This window comes from Callospermophilus lateralis, unplaced genomic scaffold (genome assembly GCF_048772815.1).
Source record: "Callospermophilus lateralis isolate mCalLat2 unplaced genomic scaffold, mCalLat2.hap1 Scaffold_84, whole genome shotgun sequence".
Taxonomy (NCBI): Eukaryota; Metazoa; Chordata; class Mammalia; order Rodentia; family Sciuridae; genus Callospermophilus; species Callospermophilus lateralis.
In genome coordinates, this window is record NW_027516477.1 from 743146 (window position 1) to 767589 (window position 24444).

Consider the following 24444-nt stretch of genomic DNA (forward strand, 5'->3'; position numbering starts at 1 on the left):
TTTGTCTGCACCTTTTCAAAAACTTCATTTTCAAGGGCAGAACATGTATCTAACAGAAGCGGCTCATTTCTGAGGTTGCTTAAGGGAGAGCTATCCTGTTCATGTTTTTGAATTTTTTTTTTTTTTTTTTTTTTTACTAAGATGGACAACACTGAATTTCCATAGCTTTGGCTCTTGGAAGTGATTAAATAAAATGTTGCATATATTCCGTGAGACATCCTACAGGAAAGAATTAATGCAATTAATGAACAAATTAAGAAATAAATGGGAAAGAATTGTGCTGAGTGGCAAGAAACGTCTCCTGATTATCAAATATGGTGAAGTGGAGACAGTGTCCTTTACATCGCTTCCTCTTATTGAGCAGAACAGAAATCCAGGTTAGGAGTCTTTGTCACTGTCCCCACCACCATACATCTCCGCGAGCTTGTTAAACCTGGGGCCCCACTCCCGGAGGTAATCATAATTCTGGTCTCCTTCGGTGGTGCCTGACTCCAGGGAGCTCAGCGATTCAGCCACCCAGTCGTTGCCCTCATAGGCGTAGGTGGCCTATGAGGCCTACTCCCTGGTAGGGTGGTGCAGTGGGGTCCAGGTCGTGCTCCTTGAGCCTCTCCGCAATGAAATCCCGCACATCCGTGTTGTCAGGCGCTGTGGGAGTCCTGCGGGGGATAAAGAGCGCTTTGGCATGATATCTTGCCTCAGCTTCTTTTCCTCAATTGCTACAGGATTCCTCAGGGTGCCAATGTCAAAGGCCTGGGTGTTCTCCTCGCCACCACCTTCGTCATTATAGCTCACGATGTTGTCCCTGATGTCCTCCTTGGATAAGATCAGAGGTTCCTTCTTTCACTGTCTCTTTAGAGCTGCAAACAGTACTACTATAACTTGAAAAAAAAAAAAGGAGAGACATAAGAAGCCCATTCAGAATGCTATCAAGCAAGTGGGAGCAGGAAAAAGGAGCATGCATTATTTAGATATTTTTTTTACTTCCCCATTTTTTCTTGCACGTTCTTGTTTTTTTCTTTTTTCTTTTTTTTTTTTTTTTGGTTGGGGGAAGCAGAAAAGGGTTTAGTCAAGGTAGGTGATGTTCAAAAGCGGTGTTTCTGATTTATTGTTAAGGCACTGTGGAATCTTCCTTAATTACAGTGCATATTTTTTTCTGTTTTTCTAAGAAGTGTTAGTTTCTGGTTGTTCAGAATATATGAGTCTTGTGTAATAAATAGTAAGATAGATGTTATACAAACATTAGAGAAGTTTAACTAAGCTTCATGTAAGATCCAAGTGGCTAAAATATGCCTGTATTTTCACATCCTTACCATTCTTAATAAGGTATAGAATATTGATTCTGTTAAATAACTGTGTTGATTGATTTATATAGCTTTGTTTCTTACTTTATTAAAAGAAGGCCTACATTATAGGAAATAAGACCCAGATGTTTAGACATAACATGGGTTTAGAGGTTTATGATGCTTTCCTTAGAAATATATATCTTGTAAGAGAACTCCCCCAAATTGTTAGATGACAGTACACAAGTATATTCAAGTCACTACACTGGATTAACTCCAAATCAATGCAGGGACCTTGGCCAGATACATTTTTATTCATTTTAATTTTATTTTATTTTGGTGCTGGGTATGCACCTCAGGGCCTTGTGCTTGCAAGGCAAGAACTCTACCAACTGAGCTATATCCCCAGCCCAAGATACATTTTTAAAAATGTGTATACATAAGTTGAAATGTGTATTGCTCACAAAGGACAGTTCTCCACTTTGATGAGACAGTAACAATAAGTATAAAAATAATACTGTTAATAACCAAAATAATGTTAATAACATGAACTCTAAGTGGAAGTTAAAATCAAATTCTTCTGATTGCATTTAAATTTCCCACTATTATTTGCTGTTCCCAAACATTTAGATTCTGGTCCATTAAATTGATTTACAGAAACAGATGGAAATTAAATTACATAGGTAAAAGAAGGGGAGAAATCTTTCTCTTTTATATGTCTGTCCTTAGCCTCTTTTAGAAGAATGTCTAAAGGATGGGGGAATTATGATATTTTTGTATCAAGATATTCTAAGTTCTGTTTCCTTATTTATTAACATGGAGTTCTCAGACTATTGGTCTTCAAATCTGTGACAGGGCAAAAAAAGAAACTTTTCTAATTCTTCCAAAAGGAGTTTTAACCCACTGTTAAGTAATCTTGGCCTTAAAATGATAAAAAATAGCCCTTGATGAAGACAGAAAGCTGTTTATTATTCAGGTCTTTGGGAAAAATTAATTTTATTTTTCTTAAACTCATGTATTCATGCATCCATAAAATGTATGAAGTAAAGTTTTGAAACTCAGATTGATTATTATGAACAAAATGATTTTACTGAGTCAAAAAGCTTCTAATAACAAAAATTTAGTAATATTGATTCCAACTCCAAGTTTATTTCCTCGCTTCTTGGAATGTCAGATATAGTGTTTTCAATAAGGGTCAGAGGGATACCCAAAACAATAGTTTGAAGCTAATGCATCTGGAGAGTAAATTTAATCTCATTCTTAACTCAAAAGCAGTTAAAAAGCAATTTACTCTAGGTTATAAAATCAAGAATCATTATTTTAGAGACAAGTAAATCAAATAAAGGGAGAGTTTTAACATTTTTTCAGTGAACACATAAGACAGTGAGGCCTCAACCCAGCCATTATGAGGAAAAAAACCATGGACAAAAACTCCAAATTTCACTGGAAAATTGTACACACAATCACCAAGAAGCAAGGTGCTTTGGTTCAACCTCTCACAAATTGATGGCCTTGGAGAATGCTTTAAATATTTCGAACATTCATCTTTATTGCGTATAAAGTGAAGATAACCATACATACTGCATACATTGTTTCATCAAATGAAAGATAAAAGTGTTTTTCATTATATTATTGTTTACACTGTTTGACAAAATCAACTTAATAAAAGCTTGCTACTCTTGATGTTATTCTTACTGGAGATTTTATATTTAATACATATTTCAGCAGAATGACTGAATATAATTTAGATATAAATTATAAAGTCCTCAAATAAATAGATTATTCATATTTGAACTTTTTGATTTAATTAGTATAAAGTCTGTTTCTTGACTTCTCTTAATATGTTTAGTAATACAGAAAAGTCAAATTATAAAAATAAACTTTTATCAATTCTCCCATATTCTGTTAAGTGAAATCATTTATTATTTTTGTTATATATGAAAATACCTCATAACTAAATATATTAAAAGACTTATTATTATTATTTTTTTTTGGCATCAGGGATTGGACCTAAGGATGTTTTTTATCACTGAGTTACATGCCCAATCCTTTTCCTTTTCTAATTTGAGACAGGGTCTCACTAAGTTGCCAAGCTTCTCCTTAAAATGCTTAGACTGTCCTGGAATGTGATTTTATGCTCAACCTTCTTAATTGTTGGAATTATAGGAATGCACCACCATTCCAGTCAATAATATATATTTTTAAAGGTGCACATTTTCATTTCCTAAACTATATGTAAATCGAATGTAAAGTCTAATGTGGTGGTATACACCAATAATCCCGGTAAGACACTCGAGACTTAGTTAGAACCTGTCTGGGAGGGTGGGGAGAAGCGGGGGATGCGGGGAATGGATCTCATTGTTAGAACACTCCTGGCATCAATTGCCAGTAAAAAACAAAACTAAAAAAAAAGGAAAGAAAGAAAGTTATGTAGAATTGATCATTCCATTAATTTAGTGATTTATTTCATATGTATAATTTACCTTTGAGATATTTAATCACAGAGCTCTTGTATATACTTGAAAAAATGGAAAAAAAATGAATCTTCTATGAGGGATTAGCTATATTATGGAATTAACACATATTTTTAATATTCTTTGTGGTTGCAATGTCTTTGTTATTGGTCCTAACTTCACATATAAAGGTGCTGTCTTTTTATAACAGTAAAAATTGTTAAAATAAATTATTGTAAAGATTATTTTAGAATTTGAAATGAAGGCTTAATTATTAAATTAACTTTAATGTAAGTATGAAAAATTGATAATGAGTATAGTTATGCTGGTGAGAAGTCCTATACTAGATCAAATTTGTGAATTGTGTTTCTAAACAGAATGTATCTTAAACTTTATCAATGTTGTTTTACCCTTACTGAGATTTGCTGATATCTAACTTTTAGAGTTGAGGTTAAAATCTTATCATACTCTTCCAGCTTCTACCCTCCTCCTGAATTAGAGTTTGGCAGATGATACAAAATGAAACAACGCCATAGAGTTACTACAGGGCTCAGGAGAGCAGTGATGGGCCAGCTATAAACTAATTGGAGGTACCAATCATTGATCATTTTTTCAAGAATTGCAATCACCTACCTCTCAACTTTCTAAAATCTAACACAGCCATTCTGCCCTCAACCCTTCTTGCTTTCTCATTACTTATTTCATATATTGTAATGACAGTATGAAAGCTGCTTTTTTACATTTTGATTCACATCTAAATGATGAAAAGTCTCATTGCTTCTATATTCTGGCTGGATATCCTAAAACTTTTGTGTAAGTTTGGGCAAGGGACTATTCTGATAGCAAAATTCCTTGTTTAAAATTATACTACAGTAAGTGTCCTAGAAGATGATTCAATTTTCTATAAAGTTTCTTACCCAGCAGAATAATGATGCAGAGGAGAATGGCGATCAAGTCCCCAGTGCTGAGACCAGCAGGGAGGAGCAGGGCTTCAGCATTGCAGGACTGCATGTTGCCTTGGCTGTCACAGGCACATACACTGATGGTCAGCGTGCCTGTGCTGCTCTGAATTAGGTAATCATTGTCTGAGATCACCACAGGCAAGAGATAGGTACTTATTTCATGTCTATTAAAGGCATTTTTTCGAGTTAAAATTCTGGCAGTGTTATCTAAAATAAATTTTAAAACATTACAAATGTTTGTTTCATATAGTAAAATGATAACTCATGGTGATAACCAGGATTGTATATATAAATAAAACTCTCTTCATAAAAAATATAAAACATTATAAAGTTTTTTATTACATATGTACAATGCCATTAAACAAGAGAAATAAGATAGTTCAAAGAATCTAACATTATGGATTGAGTACTAACTTCAAAAATTATCCCATAGTATTTTCAAAATGGTGAGTTTGTATAAGTAAATATCAAGTTTACATAGATGAGAAGTTTTTTTTACTGTTTTCTGAAAATCTGCTTTGTAGACCAAAAGAAAATATTATTTTCTTTCATTTATTCATTTACACACATACAGCATATCTCAATCCAATATTCATGAAGAAAATAGGATTGGATACATTGAAAGCATTGTTACATTGTTTAAAGCAATAAAATAGTCAAAATCCATGAAGAATCTCAATATATACCCAGCAGCATGCAAATTATTTAACATTTCTGAGCATTGATTTCCACTCATTCAAACAAACTCATAACTTAAAGGATGTATTTAACTGAAAGTAATAACAGAAAGCCTGGGCTAACTCTTAGAAGTGCCTAATAAAGTTCCAGACTGAAGTAAAGATTTAATAAAGACAAATATCCCACTACCTAGCATATTATACTACTGACTTTTTCTTTACATGTTAATTGACCTAGTATTCTCACATGGAATTTGTGGGGTTAAAATGAAAAAAAAGACTTCTATCCCCAAACAAGTAGTATTTAAAAAATAATTGGTATGATAGTTTCTATCCCGGTTGTTTGCCCAGAGAAGTTAGTTTTGTTTAGTCAGCCCTGCAGAGTTGTTTAAAATGCCAATATAGGGAGGGAGTCAGTGAGCTGCTAAATCAAACAAACAGGAGAGAAAAAAATAGAGGTAATCTGTTGCAGGTACAGTGTTTGAATACAAAATAATTTATTCCGTAATTTTGAGTTGGAACTTAATGATACCAGCTAACTACATAAGCTGGGAAAGCAGACTAACAAAATAACATGCACATAAACAAATTTTAAAATTTATCTTTCAATAACTATTTTTCTCCTGAAATATCCTAAGATAATATGAGCATATATATATATGGTACTTTTAGAATCTTGCTTGTCTAATTTTTAATTTTTTAACAAATGTTTGAACCTTAGTTTTGTAATAGTTTTGACAGGTTGAGGGACCAAATAAAGTTTGACTCATTTCAAATTATTTTATGGAATATTTAGAAATTCATGATATAATTTTTGACCTATGATAGAATAAACAAAATTAATTTTAAACAGAAATAACCTAGAAATAAGGGAGTTTAAGGCAAATATTAATTAATACAAGGCTAGAAAATTAACACTAAGGTAGTATATATGCTATTTCAATTTTTTAAAAAAACTTCACCCAGTATCACAGCATCATTAATTTTATATGATTAGGTTAAATATTCTGGTTTATATTCTGTGGGCTTATTTCCTGCTTTGAGTACTGTATATAGATTAAAGAACTCTTGGTAATATTTGTCAAAAATTAATTAAGGCTGGTCTTGAGTGATTTCCCCAATAACTTTGAAATGCCATGCTAAGACAATACTATTTCATGTCTATATGACTTTTTAATAACCAGTGCTCAGTTTCACTGGAGCAGGGAGAAAATTAAAATACAACTAGAAGCAGGTACTGTCAATTCAATACTGTAAATTCAGTACTAGGGACAGCTCCAGTCTAAATTCAATGTTTGATTACTGTCATGTATAACAACAACAACAACAAAACTCAATGCATCTGTTGCCAGGTTCAGCAAATTAAAAAGTAGGATGTTGTTTATCTCTAATTCAGACTTAATCTCTAATTCATATTTCATATGAATGTCTACAATTCATGTTTAAAAATTAAATATTCATTCTGCATTTTGACTGCCACCTTCATGTTAATTTTTTTCAACTTGATAACTTTAGGTGTTTGGAGTGATAGAAAACATGAGCATTTTAATAAATTCATATTTAATAAAAAACAGATGTTTACAATAGATACTCCCCCTTTCAGTTGGTTTTTGCTAAGATTCTACCAGATGAAATAGCTTGAATAAAGGTTGGCACAATGTAAAATGACCTATTATGTTAAATTATTTGCTGGTACTTTGAAAACTACCTAGATTCTGATTCTGCCAACACACATCATGCATTGTGAAGAAAGCACTTACACACATGCCAATGTGGTTATGAGGCTTATTTAAAAATACACAAATCTGCAGTCATTCTAAAACTCATGTCTTTTTTCAAACAGAAGCTTGCATAGTTAGCTTAACATAACATACAATAAGTCGAGTAGAGATCTGACAACATAATTTTGTTTAACTAGAATGACTCCAATGACATATTTATCAGGGAACAGAGCTGTTCAACTTTTTAACAATCATAACTATTCTGTAAAATGTGTTTTATTTTTGTGAGACTATGAGAAAAATTAATTTCTGAAAAATAAAATTTGTATACTATAAGGACAACAGCATATCTTGCAATGCCTTTGCACCATATTTTCTAAGGGGCTAGTGAGGCTACATCACATTCTTACTCTACCTTTATGCCTACTTGGCTTCAATACACCTCCTGTTATTCAATCTCATCAGAGTTTGCATAACACTTTCACTGAGTTACTTATTTCTCCATTCATATTTTCTATACCTTTTCTTAGGCAAAGTGATTATTTCTAGCCTTTCTAATCATTTCAACATCAATCTCATTGTTCATATCTACACAGACACTTCTCTCATATAGTTTATTAAATGACAGAGAGCTAACAATTTCAAACAAGACATTATCATGAAATATCAGTAACTATCAGATAAAAACAAAATTTCATAATGCAGATCAATAAATTGACAGATCATGTATATTATAATAGTTACTTTAGAAGAAATTTTCAGTTAATGTCATGTTATATTATAATGAACAAATTCTAAAACTTACCTTCATTATCCTGTACTGTGAAGTTTGGATTGACAGCAGCTAAACTAAAGAAAAATTTCTGACCACCTAAAGGGTCATCTTTGTCTACTGCACTTATAGTCTGTATTAGCTGTAGGAGAGAGAAATATTATATAGTCATCAAACATACACATGTATAATCTGCTTTTGTAATACATAATTTTAAAAAATTTGCTTTGTAGAAAAATTTGAAAGAATTTATTTTGTTCATGGTGAATAAATCTTAATGATCATTTTCTTTTTAATGATATTTCTCTTCTACAACCACTCAGTCCCACTTATTTCTCTCTCATAAATATTGTCTTTTCCTTCAAAATGGTGAATTGTAAGATATTATATTTTTTGAGTGTTTCTATATTTAAATGTAGAACCAGTATGTTATTTCACATAAATCTAAACATTGATTGGGAAGAGTTGATCTGATGTAGGAAAAATTGTGGAAATAAAAATATTGCTTTGCTCCTCCCCAAAATTAGCTGAAACATAATAAAAGAAAATAGATACTTCATACATAATGTTGAATATAAATTTTACAAAGAAAAGTTTATATATTATTTTCTACTGTAATAGCAATAGTTTGCTTTATTTGCACTTTAAATACAAGTATATATTTTTAAATTCAAGATATGTATTATATGGGGAAATGGTAATTGGTTTTAATATAAGAGTTAATAAAAACTGTCTGATAACAGTGGAAAATTTAACGGTTTATACATAATCAGATCATTGTTTTAGATAGAGTATATGATTGATACTATATAAATATATATGTATCAGTTATGTATTTAGGTCGGTATATGATTTCTTTATCCTTTAAGTTACATATGAAATAACTTTTTTGTTTTAAAAAATATTTAAATTATTATCAGGGCTTCAAAAGTTGCTTCTTATGCATATTGATGTCTATTTATGCCTGTAAAAATCATCAAATATGCTTAATTAAAAGGAATATGCTTTTTAATGCATCAATTCAATTTAACTTTGTGTGAATAGTTGGTGGAAATACTTGTTGCTGAGGTTTTCTTGATTTAATTAGGGATTTCAAGTTTAAAACATTATACAAAACAAGAAATAAATGAAGAGATCATTATAACCATTCTTATTTTCTTTCAAAGTTTGCTACATCAACAGAAATGTGAAAAATTTCAAGTATTAACTTTTAAAATTATAATTTTACTCATTTATCAAAAATCACACAAGAATTTAATTAAGACATGCAAAAATATGTTTTTATCTAGAAATAAGCATCAAAAATTATTTAAAACTAACTTAGTTTAAAACAATTTAAAAATATATTTTACTAAATCTTATTTATAATAAGATTAAATAGAAGCCAGACTTATAAAATATAAAAATGGTATAGGAGTTAAAGATAAAAACATAAAAAAGGTATTTAAACTACTCAGGAATTATTAATTCATTTACCAAAGAATTTCTTAACTGATTTGTATCAATCAAATATACTTAAAAGATTTATTTTTAAAATTTTGATTCATAAGAGTATATTGAAGAGAAATAAATGAAGTAACATATCTTGAAACACAGTAGAGTAGTTCAAATTCCTAGTCACAAAGATTTCTATATGAATATAACTATAAACACAAGAAAGAGTTAATTTCTTTAGAATAAAAACTACAATGTCTCAAACATATGATTGTAACTGTTATTACAAATAACAATTGCAGTTCATTTTTATCCTCAAAATAATACAATAATACATTTCTGAGGACATACATCCACATCTTTATATATATGTAAACCATAAAGTTTTATATAAAATGCTCAATGATATTTTAATGAAAAAGTCGATTCATTGATTTAAATGTCAGTGGTTAATTGATATACTTTGTTATGAATGGAGTAATTCCAATTCATATTAAAGTTACAAAAAACAGAATGACATTTTGCAGAATCCCTATCATTTTAAAATAAATTTTATGACTCTAAGACTTCTCTGTTGCAAATAGAGGTACTGCTTCATAAGATTTTTTGGGGGGGGCATACTTGGCTTTACTGTTTAACCCCTTTATCTTCAAAATTTACCTTTCAATTTAACCTTACTTTCTATTCCAATCATACATTCAAAATCACAAAACTATTGTAACTGTGCCATAAAGACTTGCAATCAATACCAGAAGTTCACAACAAGAAGTAGATAAAAGTTTTCTGCTGGCTTCCTATATGAACACTCAATATTTTATTTCTACTGGAGACAAATCATTTTAATCCGATTGCAATGAAACAATTTATCACACTTAGGAAACAAATGAACACAAGCTGGTGATATCCAATATTCATTTTGAGCTATGGAAAAGAGATATAGGTAACTCTTTCTTAGCTTTTCTTCTTGGCAATAATATAATTGTTTATATTATCATTGTATTTTTACATTTGATATAAGCATTAAGAATGTTTCAGTGATCATACTACAACCAAATGTGAAATAATGAGTGAATTTTAATGTATTTAAAATTAAACAAATAGTTATTATGCTGTAATGTTTTAGCTAGGAGTTTTTGTTAATGAAAAAAAAATTTTCTTTTATTCTGGAAAACTTCAATCTTTTAGCTGTTAGGAAGTAACTAAATTTTGTCCTATGAAAACTATGTGAAATGATTTTTGGTTTGATAAAGTCTTGGTTGCTATCTGGTTTGTTATTTGCTGTCAGTGGTATTAGCTTTAATAAGGTGCTTAGTGAACAGTAAATATAAACAGCAACCCTCCCTAGAGAGTTTCCTTGGGAAAGGTTCTTTGTGATTAACATGGTATTTTCTTCATCTAGACTTGGAAAATTATTAAATACATTTTACCGACTGCAGGAGTGAAGGTAAGTGGGGGAAACCAAAGGGAAGTAAAAGACCTATTGTTCCTTCCTTCAAGGTCCTGTCTCTCTGAAGTAGAAAGGTGAGAATTTAAGTAACCCTGTTAGGCAAGAGAGGACTGACTTCTAATACTTCATCAGTTGCAAACTGCATCCTATCTAAGAAAGTCTTGTATGCTTAGATCAAGGAAGAGCTAAGGCCAGGAAATAAGGAGGAGGAGGGAGTAGCAATTAGTTTTATTTCTGTCTTATCAATTTGTCTGCATGCCAAATGAATGGAATTATTCCCCATGTTGCTTTCGAAGTGCTACTTAAAGAGCACTTAATTTGCAGGAGTATTGGGTGGACTGAGATTTCTATAAATAACTGCAGCATTCCCAGACATCCTAATCTTCCTTTCCTAGGAGGAGGGGAGGCCAAACTAATGAGTGATTATCATAAAAGGCACAGAGAAGAAGTTTATCAAATAATCACTTTAAGTTTGCAAGCTTGGATGTCAGAACCTAGAATTCTATCATTTATTATAACATTTTTGTATAAGCATAACTAGTTTTCAGCCAATGAGAACACGGTGGCATTTCACAAACTGGTCATATTAACAATAACTAGTGTGGAAGACTTGTCCATGCAGTTAATTAAACAAGAATTATTAATCATGTCCTTTCTATCAGGATAGTCAAGGTAGGCTAACTGCTTTTTATTAAAATCATCTTTCATTGTATTATTTTTCTTCATTATGCCAACTAGGTTTTACACGTACAGAAATTCTGGAGCATTACTGAGCCAACTATAGTTAAAAAGAGAAAAGGCACTGGAAAATAAACACAATTCTTTATTCTGTATATTTTGAATACATTTGTAAGTCTGCATTATATAATAATTGAAATGCTTTGAAAAGATATCTCTTGAAAATCAAATAGAATAATCATAGAGGGAGCAATGGATGCAGTAGTAGCAAAATGGGTAATTTATCTCTTAGAGAAAATATTTTAACTTATCTCATGCTGAGCCTGCCAAGCAGAGGACTATTTTGAATGGTATTTTAGGGTGGACACTGTTTCATTAAGAAGTTGGAAGTAGCTAAGTCATTTAAATATTCCAAATTAAACACTTCTATAATATTTTCAAGTTAAAAAAAAGGAATCCAATTGCAGCCATTTTACTATTTCTCACAATAGATAGGCTATTGAATCCCTGTTAGTATATTCAAAAGAAAGTATTCGAGTTATTCCACAATATAATTTGCATAAAAATGTCACAAGGACATTGATGTTTATAAAAGTATCAAATGATGTCAAAACACAATACAGCTTCATGATGGCTTCTCTTTCTCTAATAAAATACATTGGATTCCCAATTATTATTTATAACATGCAGCTTCCTTCTGTGAAGACAGCACTCAAAGCAATTAAGAACAGTCATTTCAGCCATATATTCTGGAGCTTTTTAAACAACAATATGAGTCCACTGAGGAAAAGATTTAAATAATTATAAACAAAGCTGATGTAGGGAGAATGCTTTAAAGGACTAAAACTGAGTCATTAAGCACTTTACATGTTGGTGTAATGATGAAAACCAATGTATAAGCAAATTCTGCTGCCCTACTTCAAAATGTATTTGCACATTTATCTGAATATTGATGGAATGCTTCAAAGATTCCATGCATTTGTTGCTGGGTTTTCACCAACTTTCATTCCCATTTCTCTAGCAATTTCAATATTTACCTAATGGCACAGCAGAGGATTCTAGTTTGCTCATGTTTTCGAGGGCTTTAAATGTTGAAGTTGTGGGGCTGGGGATGTGGCTTAAGCGGTAGCGCGCTCGCTTGGCAGGTGCAGGGTGCTGAAGTTGTTTCTATACATTTGTGTGCAAATGATAATGTCTTTTCTTTTACACCAGAACTTTAGGAAGGAATTAAGAAACCTGGTACACTGCTATTTTAGATACTCTCAATTTTAAAAACATGTCACCGTTTTGAAAATATTGCAGGGAGTATATGTGAGTGTTCCTATCCCTTTTTCATTCATTCCTGTCAAGTTTGTGAAAATAAAACATTTAATACAGAACTGCCCTGTGTTTTCAATCTTCCAGTTCCTCACCTGTCCTGGTCTGACATTTTCACATACAAAAGTGTCATAGAACACAGCAAATTGTGGGGCATTGTGATTAACATCCAAAATTCTCACAGAAACAGCTACATGAGTTGTCTCTTTGAGATTGTCTAGAAAAAATAAAGGAGAAATTTTGTTTAGGAATGCATGTTTGTGCACCAGATTTAATTTATATAGGCATCTTATGGATATTTAAGTGCTCACATACTAATAAACATTTCATTCATTCTCCTAACATAATGAGCAAATGCAATGAAGAAATTTACTGCAGGGCCTAATTAAGTAGTCATGAATTATGTTAATATTGAGCACAATTGGATTATTTTTACTTTGTAAAAAAATTAACAGTAAAACCTAGTATAATTGAGCTCATATCTGTGTCTTTCCTGTCCAAATATACAAGATGTGAATAAATGTTTATTACATAATTTTTACATATAATTTATTTAATCTTTAACATTTTTTGAGATGAAGAACTATTTTTAAATAAATTAGTTACTTATCCAAGATCAATAAATCCTTGCTCTACTAAAAACCTATTTTTTGACTATGATAATTAAAATGTATTCTAATAGTAACATTCAAATTGCTTCTTGGAAATTATAATATATGGCTACTAATTCTATAATGTGATAGAATATTTACCCTGAGATATAAAGTTTCAGACATTTTATTTATATAGTCATGAATGATACCATTTCAACAGCCATGACTTGATTTTGCATAACAATTTATTGGTTCTAAATTATCTCTACAAACAAATGGCAAGCTAATAATGATGTCTTTACTACAAATGCTAAAATAAAGAGCATCAAAATTTTCAAATTAAGTGATGCAGTTAAAATATTTTGATTTGTAAAGGAAATAAAAAATGTTCCTTATTTACCTTGGCTTGAGTAACAAACCTATAATAGTCACAATTGCATCATCTTCATTGTAGATTTTTCTAAGCAATTTTATTGATATCTGAGTGTTTTAACGTTTTAAAATCATGTTATAGTTATTCAGAATTAAATACAAATATCACAATCTTTAGATAAAATCCAACTTCTTTGAAAACTTTGACAAAGTAGAGGAACAATATTAGAAAATAGATAGAAATGTTGAAGAAACATCTGCAATTCCATATCCCTTCCAGCACCACTGAAAACAGTAAAGAAGTGGATACAACCTAAGTGTCCATCAACTGATTAATGGATAAAGAAAACGTGGTCCATATACACAATGGAATATTATTTGATTCTGAAAAAGAATCAATTGCTGTCTTTGGCAACAATCTGGAAGTAACTGGAGATTGTTGCATTAAGTGAAATAAGCCAGACACAAAAAGACAAGTACTTCATGATTTCACTCATATGTTAAATCTCAAAAAGTGGAATGCATAAAAGTTGAGAGTAGAATGCTGGTTACCAGAGGCTGTAAAAAGTAGAGAAGTGAGAAAAAATAAGAAAAGGTTCATCAATGGATACAAAGTTATAGTTACAAAGTAGTAAGAAATTCTGGTGTGCTTATGCTCAGGAGGGGAAATACAGATAACAACAATGTGCTATATATTTTAGAACTCAGAAGAAAGGATTTTGGAAGTTTCCATCATAAAGAAATTATAAATATTTGAGAAGAAGCTTTTGTTTAACCTGATTAATCACCATGCCATATGTGTGTGTATAAGAATATGTATATATTTTAATATAAAATATTAAGTGGAATCCCACTAATATGTACATTTTTTGTTTTTAATGTATAAGTTAAAACTAAATTTAAAAGAATAAAAGGGAAGTTTAGCTTTATAAAAGCCCAAAGAGTATATTTAACAATCTTATTAAGTGATATAAACCAAAAAGTGCTATGGATATTATCATTTGCCCTTACAAAATTTATCTGACTTGCTAATTTTAACTAAATAATTTTCAGATACAAAAAAATACTGTCATATGCAAATAGAGTATATATTACTGCTGAAAAGAATTCTTCTTCCAGCTATGTGTAATAGTACTTTTATTAATATAATAATTTCAGCTTTTTAAAAATAATGTGTAAGAACTGATTTCTTAGCAGGCATATTTAAAGTCTGAAGTAGTAAAAAGGAAGGCAAATAGGATTCTAAATCTATCTGAAGTATATTCAACTTCTGTTCCTCTTTCCAAGAGGGAATTTAAAATGCATCTCCTTGACACTCCTCTTAAGTCTTAGCTCTGACTTCTTAATCCACATATATTCTGTTGACAGGTTCTAATTTCCTGTTTGTAATGTATGGCTGAATGCCCTCCACCTTTTCCTGCATCAGGTGGCTGAGAGGTCATACCCTGGAGGTAAAGTGAGCTTCTTTTATATCCAAGTCCACTCATGTTCACGCATTGTGACTTTGCCCAATGCCTTATTACTCAGTATGTGTAAAAACACAGGGCTTCTGATCTCACATAGTTATTCGGAAAATTAGGTGTGATAAATCAGGAAAAGTTCTTGTCAGAGCATCAGTTTGATGACTAGTACTTCAAACATGTTAAATGTTATGAACATCATCTTTATTACCAATATCATGTATTCATGGCTATTTTATAAGTGTCTGTGCAATCTTTCTCCATGTAATGCATTCACACATTAAAAACCTGTTAACAAGCTTTCTCACAATTCACGTTGATCTGAAGAGGTACCCATTGGGAATAAGAAGAGAGAAAAGGAAAATAAACAGAAAAATATTTACCATTGTATCTGCACCTTTATCTGTCTCATTCTATTCATAAGACCCAGAGGTAGAGTACTCACCAAAAATGGACCCCTGACTCTCAAGTTTCCTGTTGCTATGAAGAAGAGTGGAAATGCACACTTCTTCCATTTCTCTAGAACTTGCTCTTTAATCTACTGCTATAGTAAGTGGACATAAACAAAATGTGTATTTTCAATATAAAGTGTGACATAAAAGTAACTTTGGTTGGTAGCAATTCAATCACTAGCTATGTCACAGAAAACAAGAAGAAAAAGGAAAGTTTCAAGCCTCAAAAATGGCTTTGTTAGACTTTGCCCTAACACAATATGTAGACTCTTTAGCCTCTTTCCAAATAGCCCAAGGATCTTCAAAAGCTAAAGCCACAGGGATGAATGTCTTTGTAAAGCATTGGGTGTGGCATCACCTATTAAAAAAGCAATGTGTGTGTGTGATATATGTAGGGGTGTGAATATATATATATATATATATATATATATATATATATATATATATACACACATTTGTTGGCAAATGCCATGGCTTATGTATAAATAAACAAACAAGCATTCTGAGAATGCAGAATCATACAGAAGAGCTGCTGGCATATATTTACCACTTGAGTCTCCCTCAGAGTCCTTCAGGAAAGCAGGAGAGTAGCACAATGTACCAGCAACAAAGGATCTTAAAATGTGTGTGTTGAGGTGAGACTATGGCTAGAATTCCAAAAGCTTTTGCAAATATCTAAATAGAAGTCTTCAATTATTGTCTAGATACCCCAGATTTTCAAAAAATAGAACTGTATGTTGCACATGCTTAGGACACAACTTGTTTTTACTAATATGTAATGGAGTCCTTTCTTCCTATACCAAGCTCCATTGTCCTCAGAGTGTATTGAAATGATAATAGCTAAATTTTCTTGAAGGAACTCTTTGGCCACTACAATAAATGTGTTCTGAAACTTCAAGTTTATTATTAAGACCCTGATTATTTCCTTAATTTTAGATTTTTTTCATTCTCTGCATGGCATTTTAAAATATTTTTTAAAGACGAAAAGGGGAATTATGCCATGGAATAATGCACTAAATAATTACTTGCAGTAGATAGCACTTGCCACATGATGTGATACATTGCATTGGAATGCAGAATTAAACTGTTTGAGGCAGGGCCTGGAAACACATTGGTAAGAAGTACATTTTATGTCATTCTGTCCTGCTCCAGGTGAGGTGTGTGACACGCTTAGAATAAAACCAGTGTTTAAAGTCTTGTAAAAACAATTCCCTATATGCAGTTTCCCTTTCACTCTCATTGCTTAATTTAATTCCCAGAATAGCATAATGGGACCCTGACTGGTGTTGGTTTGGCAGGTAGGTAATTCCAACAGTTGTGCCACAGATTGAATTCAGTTAGTGGCAAAAAATAGGTTCAGTTCTTAGAAGAGGTAATTGGCTTAGCTTTTTACTGAATCATAATTACTTCAACTATCTTTAGAAGTTAAATTTCTCACAGTATCTGAAATAGAAAGTGCAATTCCAAGCTCATTGGACCTGAGAAAGTATCTTGAAATGAGCAGAGCACAAACAACCTTACTTTTGGAATGAGGAGAATCATGTTGGACACAATCAACTCTTAGGATGAAGACAGAGAAGTGAAAGCTTTCATAAAGAAAAACTCCAACAATTGTTAGTATTAACAGGTACCACTGTTTATATCTCATTGTGATGAAACTAGATTTTTTTAGGGTTGGTCTGTATTTCAGAGCCAAATTAGAAAGATAAACTAAATCTATTACTATAGCTTGAAGCTTTGAAAGATTGCTGATGATCTGCCTAGCCTAGTTACATTCTTCAGAGGCACTTGGTGATTCAGACCTGATGTTTTGCCTTCCAAAGTCTGGAATGGTTACTTCAAATAACTTGACCTTGATACCTATTTGAGGATTCAGCTTAGTATTTCAGATATGGAAATTACCAGCTTGCTATCTGACCATGACTTAACTCCTGATGAATATTTATTTTTAAAGCAGTTTGAATTGCACTGCTTCATGTTTGTCTCAGTATGTAATCAGAAATGGAGCAGGTTTGTGAGACCTGAACATGTGATTTCACCTGTTGACCAGGACCGCCCATCTTAAAGAACCCCACACTAGACTGAAGAAGCTACTGTTGAATTTCTTAATACTTTTTGAATAGGCCATCTGTCATTTCAACTTGAAAATGAGTTCCATAAATGATGCTGGCCATCCTGTGTTCAGGCAACACCTTTTGCAACTAAAGAAAGAGCGGGGTTTGAATCCTTGATCTCTGTTTAGAGTTTGAAGAAATTTTGTAAATTATGTGTAGAATGATTAGAGCTAGAACTGGAATAACCTGTCTTAAGTCCCAATTTACTACCTCTAGCATTATTTCAGAAAGTTTCAAAAATCTCCAGATTTTTAGTTTTAGTTTCTTCTCATTTAAATGAGGCAATTTAATATATTAGCAAGATTAAATGTAATTTAAAATTCTTAGAATCATAACCCATACCTGGTTTATCACAGATTCACAATAATAGTGTTGATGTAAAAATTTAACATCTCAGTTGTTTCCTCAAAAGAGAAAATTTGCAGTATCCATTCTACTTGAATGTTATTAGTTAACAATAAATGTTAGATTTACAGATACTTTAGAGTAGCAGAATATGCTAAAATAAATCATTTTGCTATAAGGATTACATTGACCCAAAGACATTAAGAAAAAAAAGAAAAAAAGTAAGAAAGAAAGAAAAAGAGAAAATCAAGGTTGAGGATATAGCTCAGGGGTAGAGCACTTGCCTAGCATGTGAAAGGCCCTGGATTCAATCCCCAGGACTGTAATATAAGATAACATAAAATACAATAGTATAAATAGAATGTACAAGAAGGATACTCTGAACCTTTCCTTTTTTTTCCTGAAAGCAGAAGAAAAAACTCTTATATGAAAAGTATTCTTACATATCATGAAGAAAATGACATTCTTAATATTGAGGAGGACAGGCAATTGAAACAGAGAAAATTCTGTACAAAAACAAACAAAAATTAACATTCTGTAAATATTTAGTTATTTTTTCACTATTGCCCCTTTTTGTTCATCTTAATTCAAAAGTATTCAGGCTTTGCAACTTTTTTTGGTTCCTCATTTCCTTAAGAATGCTCCTTATTACATAAATCTTAAGTAAATGTGTGTACCTTTCTCCTCTTAATCTGCCATAATATCAATTTAATTTTCAGACATGGTAAAAAAAATTCTAAGATAGCATAAATGCAATTTTGCTTCTTTTACAATACCTATAGTCATTCCTCAGCATATATCTAAAAGAAATACTGAAAAAAATAGGTTTTTGAGGAATCAATTTAAGATTTCAACTAAAACTATAATTCGTAGACCTGCCTGTGTGGAATTCAGGCTCACAGGGGAGCCAGTCTACGCCTCCCTTGCAAGGCAGACACTCACCAGAGCCTAGCCTCTGACTTAGGACTGACTCTTCCCACCAGCAGACTAGTGTGCCTTCCAACCAGTTGACTACCATGGGAGGCCAAGCCTAGTGGCCCAGATGCACCCACACCAGTCTTTGAGAGACCCAGGCTCACAGCCGGCCTGGTAACTCCCCCCCCGACCCCCACCTTTCAGGTGGGGCCAGACACCTGCCAGAGACTAGCCTGTGACGCAGGAACTCCCCTTCTGACAAGTAGACTACTAGGGAGATTAAGCCCAGAGGCCCAGATTCAACCACTCTAACTTGCACAGATCCAGGATGCAGTAGTATGCATTTAGGGACACCAGCAGGGTCTGGAAGCCCAACATCAAGGTGAGGTACAGACAATCTGCATAGGTACTAAAAGAATATAGGAAAGAAATTGTAATATTTCATATCCACACTGCAAGAAAGGAAAACACAGAGAGAACATGAAAAAACAAGTGAGGAAAGTGCCCCAAACAAACCAGGACATAATAACAGAACCAATGGACAGCGAAGTTGATGAAATGTCAGAGAAGGAGTTCAGAAGATTGATAGTTAAAATATCTGTGAATTAAAGAATAACTTAAATGAGAAAATACAGGAAAAAAATTGATCACTCCAACAGTGAGATAAGAGAGCAAATACAGGTAGCAAAAGATGACTTCAAGAGAAAGATTCTGGAAAAAAAAAGTCAAAAATCCTTGAAATGAAGGATACAATAAATCAAATAAAAAACTCAGTAGAAAGCATAGCCAACAGACTAGATCACTTGGAAAAAAGAATACAGACAATGGAGACAAATTATACAATCCAGAAAATAAAGTTGATCACTCAGTAAAGATAGTTAGAAACCATAAACAGAACATCCAATAATCATGGGACAGCATGAAAAGACCAAATCTAAGAGTTATTGGGAAAGAGGAAGGCACAGAGTTTCAAACCAAAGGAATGCACAATCTCGTCAATGAACTAATATCAGAAAATTTTCCAAGCGTGAAGAGCGAGTTGATAAAAACAAATACAAGATCCTTACAGGACACCAAATGTACAAAATCACAATCAATCTACACCAAGATACATTATAATGAAAACACCTAGGATACAGAATAAGGATAGAATCTTAAAAGCTGCAAGAGAGAGGAATCAGATCACACATAGTGGGAGACAAATTCAAATATCAGCAGATTTTTGAACCCAGACCCTCAAGGCCAGGAGATCATGGAACAACATATACCAAGCTCCGAAAGAAAATGGATGCCAACCAAGAATCTTATATCCAACAAAACTAAGCTTTAGATTTGATGATGAAATAAAAATCTTCCATGATAAACTAAAAGTTAAGAGTTTACAACTAGAAAGCCTGCACTACAGAACATCTGCAGCAAAATATTCCAAGAAGAGAAAATGAAAAACAATGTTGAAAATCAGCAGAGAGAGGGATTACACTAAAGGAAAATCTAATCAGACGAGATTCCAAGTCACATTAAATACCAAAAATAAACAAGAACAAAAATTTTTGGGAATACAAATCATGTCTCAATAATAATACTGAATGTTAATGGCCTAAACTCACCAATCAAAAGACATAGATCAGCAGATTGGATTAAAAAAAGAAAAAGAAAGACCCAACAATATGCTGCCTCCAAGACACTCATCTCCTAGAAAAAGACATCCACAGACTGAAATTAAATGGTTGGGAAAAATCATAACAGTTACATGGACTGTGGAAGCAAGCAAGAGTTTTCATCCTTATATCAAATAAAGTAAACTTCAAACTAAAGTCAATCAAAAAGGATAAAGAAGGACACTATATACTGCTCACAGGAACCATGCACCAACAAGAATTAACAATTATAAATATATATGCCCCAAACAATGGAGCATCTACATTCAACAAACAAAATTTTCTCAAGTTTAAAAGTCAACTAGACCACAAGACAATAATTTTGGGTGACTTTAACACACCTCTTTCATCACTAGATAGATCTTCCAAACAAAAGCTGAACAAAGAAACTATGGAACTCAATAATACAATCAGTAACTTAGACTTAACTGACATATATAGAATATTTCATCCTTCAAAGAGAGAATACACTTCTTCCCAGAAGCACATGGATCATTCTCTAAAATAGACCATATACTATGCTACAAAGTAAATCTTAGCAAATATATAAAAGTAGAGCTACTACCCTGCATTTCGTCAGATCATAATGGAATGAAATTAGAAATCAATGATAAAATAAGAAATAAAATCCACTCCAACACCTGGTGACTAAATAACATGCTACTGAATGAACAGTGGGCTACAGAAGACACCAAGGAGGAGATTTAAAAAATTTTAGAGGTGAATGAGAACACAGATATAACATATCAAAATCTCTGGGACACTATGAAAGCAGTTCTAAGAGGAAAGTTCATTGCATGGAGTTCGTTTCTTAAAATAAGAAAACGTCAACAAATAAATGACTTAACATACATCTCAAAGCCCTAGAAAAAGAAGAACAAATCAACACCAAAAGCAGCAGAAGATAGGAAATAATTAAAATCAGAGCTGAAATGAATGAAATTGAAACAAAATAAAAAAATGAAAAAATTGACAAGAACAAAAAGTTGGTTGTTTGAAAAAATAAATAAAACTGATAGACCCTTAGCCATGCTAACAAAGAGAAGAAGAGAGAAAACCCAAATCACTAACATTCATGATGAAAAAGAAAATATCACAACAGACACTACAGAAATATAGAAGACAATTAGAAATTATTTTGAAAACTTGCACTCCAATAAAATAGAAAATATTGAAGGCATTGACAAATTTCTAGAGTTATATAATTTGCCCAAATTGAATCAGGATGATACACAGAATTTAAACAGCTCAATTTCAAGTGATAAAATAGCAGACATCATCACAAGTCTACCAATCGAGAAAAGCCCAAGACTGGACAGATACACAGCCAAGTTCTACATAAGACCTTTAAAGAAAAACTAATACCAATACTCTTCAATTCATTTGAGGAAATAGAAAAAGAGGCAGCAATTCAAAACTCATTGTATGATGCCAATATCACTCTGATTCCAAAACCAGGCAAAGACACATCAACAAAAGAAAATTTCAGACCAATATCTCTAATGAATACAGATGCAAAAATTCTAAATAAAATTCTGGCAAATCGAATTCAAAAACATATCAAAAAGATCATGCACGACGATCAAGTAGGATTCATCCAGGAATGCAAGGTTAGTTCAACACATGAAAATCAATAAATATAATTTATCACATCAATAGAATGAAAGATAAGAATCATATGATCATCTCAATAGACTCAGAAAAAGCATTTGACAAAATATAGCACACATTTATGTTCAAAACAGTGGAAAAACTAGGTATAACAAGAACATATCTCTATATCCTAAAGGCTATCTATGCTAAGCCCCAGGCCAACATCATTCTAAATGAAGAGAAATTGAAGTCATTCCCTCTAAAAACTGGAACAAGACAGGGATGCCCACTTTCATCCCTTCTATTTAACATAGTTCTTGAAACACTGGCCAGACGAATTAAACAGATAAAAGAAATTAAAGGATACACATAGGAAAAGAAGAACTCAAATTGGCACTCTTTGCTGATGATGTGATTCTGTACCTAGAAGACCCTAAAAGTTCCACCAGAAAACTTCTAGAATCAGTAAATGAATTCAACAAAGTATCAGGATATAAAATCAATGCCCATAAATAAAAGACATTTCTGTATATCAGTGACAAATCCTCAGAAAGGGAAATGAAGAAAACTACCCCATTCTCAGTAGCCTCAAAAAATTTGGAATGAATTTAATGAAGGAGGTAAAAGATCCATATAATGAAAATTACAGAACCCTAAAGAATGAAGTCAAAGAAAGCCTTAGAAGATGAGAAGATCTACCTTGCTCTTAGATAGACAGACTTAATATTATCAAGATGACCATACTTCCAAAAGCACTCTACAGATTTAATGCAATTCTGATCAAAATCCCCAAGACATTCTTCATAGAAATAGAAAAAGCAGTTATAAAATTCATCTGGAAAAATAAAAAGCCCAGAATAGCTAAAGCAATCCTTAACAGGAAGAGTGAAGCAGGTAGCATAACTATCCCAGACCTTAAACTATATAGGATAGAGAAATAGTAACAAAAACAGCATAGTATTGGCACCAAAACAGACTGGTAGACCAATGGTACAGAATAGATGACATAGAGATTAACCCACAAAATTACAATTCTCTTATATTAGACAAATGTGCCAACAACATGCATTGGAGAAAAGATAGCCTGTTGAACAAATGGTACTAGGAAAACTGAAAATCCATATGCAACAAAATGAAGTTAAACCCCTATCTCACACCATGCACGAAACTCAAGTCAAAATGGATCAAGGGCTTAGGAATACAACCAGAGACTCTGCATATAATATTAGAAAAAGTAGGCCCTAATCTCCATGATGTGGGATTAAGCCCCAACTTCCTTAATAATACTCTGGTGGCACAATAATTAAAATCAAGAATCAATAAATGGGATGGACTCAAACTAAAAAGTTTCTTCTCAGCAAAAGAAACAATCTGTGAGGTGAATACAGAGCCTACATCCTGAGAGCAAATCTGTATCCCTCACATATCAGATCACTAATCTCTAGGGTATATAAAGAACTCAAAAAGTGAAACATCAAAAAAACCCAAATAACCCTATCAATAAATGGGCCAAGGACCTGAACAGACACTTCTCAGAAGAAGATATACAATCAATCAACAAATATATGAAAAATGTTCATTATCTCTAGCAATTAGAGAAATGCAAATCAAAACCACTTTAAGATTTCATCTCACTCCAGTCAGAATGGCAGCTATTATGAAGACACACAACAATAAGTTCTGGCGAGGATGTGGGAAAAAATGTATACTCATACACTGCTGGTGAGACTGCAAATTGGGACAGCCAATATGGAAAGCAGTACGGAGAATCTTTGGACAATTGGAAATGTACCCTCTATTTGACCCAGCTATCCCTCTCCTTGGTCTGTATCCAAAGGACTTAAAAACAGCATACTATAGGGACACATCCACATCAATGTTTATAGCAGCACAATTCACAATAGCTAAACTGTGGAATCAACTAGATGCCCTTTAATAGATGAATGGATAAAAATGGAATATTATTCATCAATAAAAGTGAATAAAATCATGGCATTTTCAGGTAAATTGATGGAATTAGAGAAGATAATGCTAAGTGAAATTTGCCAATCCCAAACCATCAAACACTGAAAGTTTTATTTGATACAAGGAGGCTGATTCATAGTGGGGTAGGAAGAGGGAGCATGGGAGGTACAGACGAACTCTAGATAGGGCAGAGGGGTTGAAAGGGAAGGGAGGGGGCATGGGGTTATAAATGATGG

The 24444-nt window shown here is 32.4% G+C and overlaps 1 protein-coding gene across 1 annotated transcript in view; it reads right to left on the minus strand.

Moving 5' to 3' along the window:
- Positions 1 to 378: 378 nt before the first annotated feature.
- Positions 379 to 24444, minus strand: part of LOC143641101 (cadherin-10-like) — a 61573-nt gene continuing 37507 nt past the window's right edge. The window contains 6 exon segments of the mRNA XM_077108504.1: positions 379 to 546; positions 548 to 675; positions 678 to 878; positions 4651 to 4902; positions 7899 to 8007; positions 12837 to 12958. Coding sequence (XP_076964619.1) covers positions 379 to 546; positions 548 to 675; positions 678 to 878; positions 4651 to 4902; positions 7899 to 8007; positions 12837 to 12958 — 980 coding nt within the window.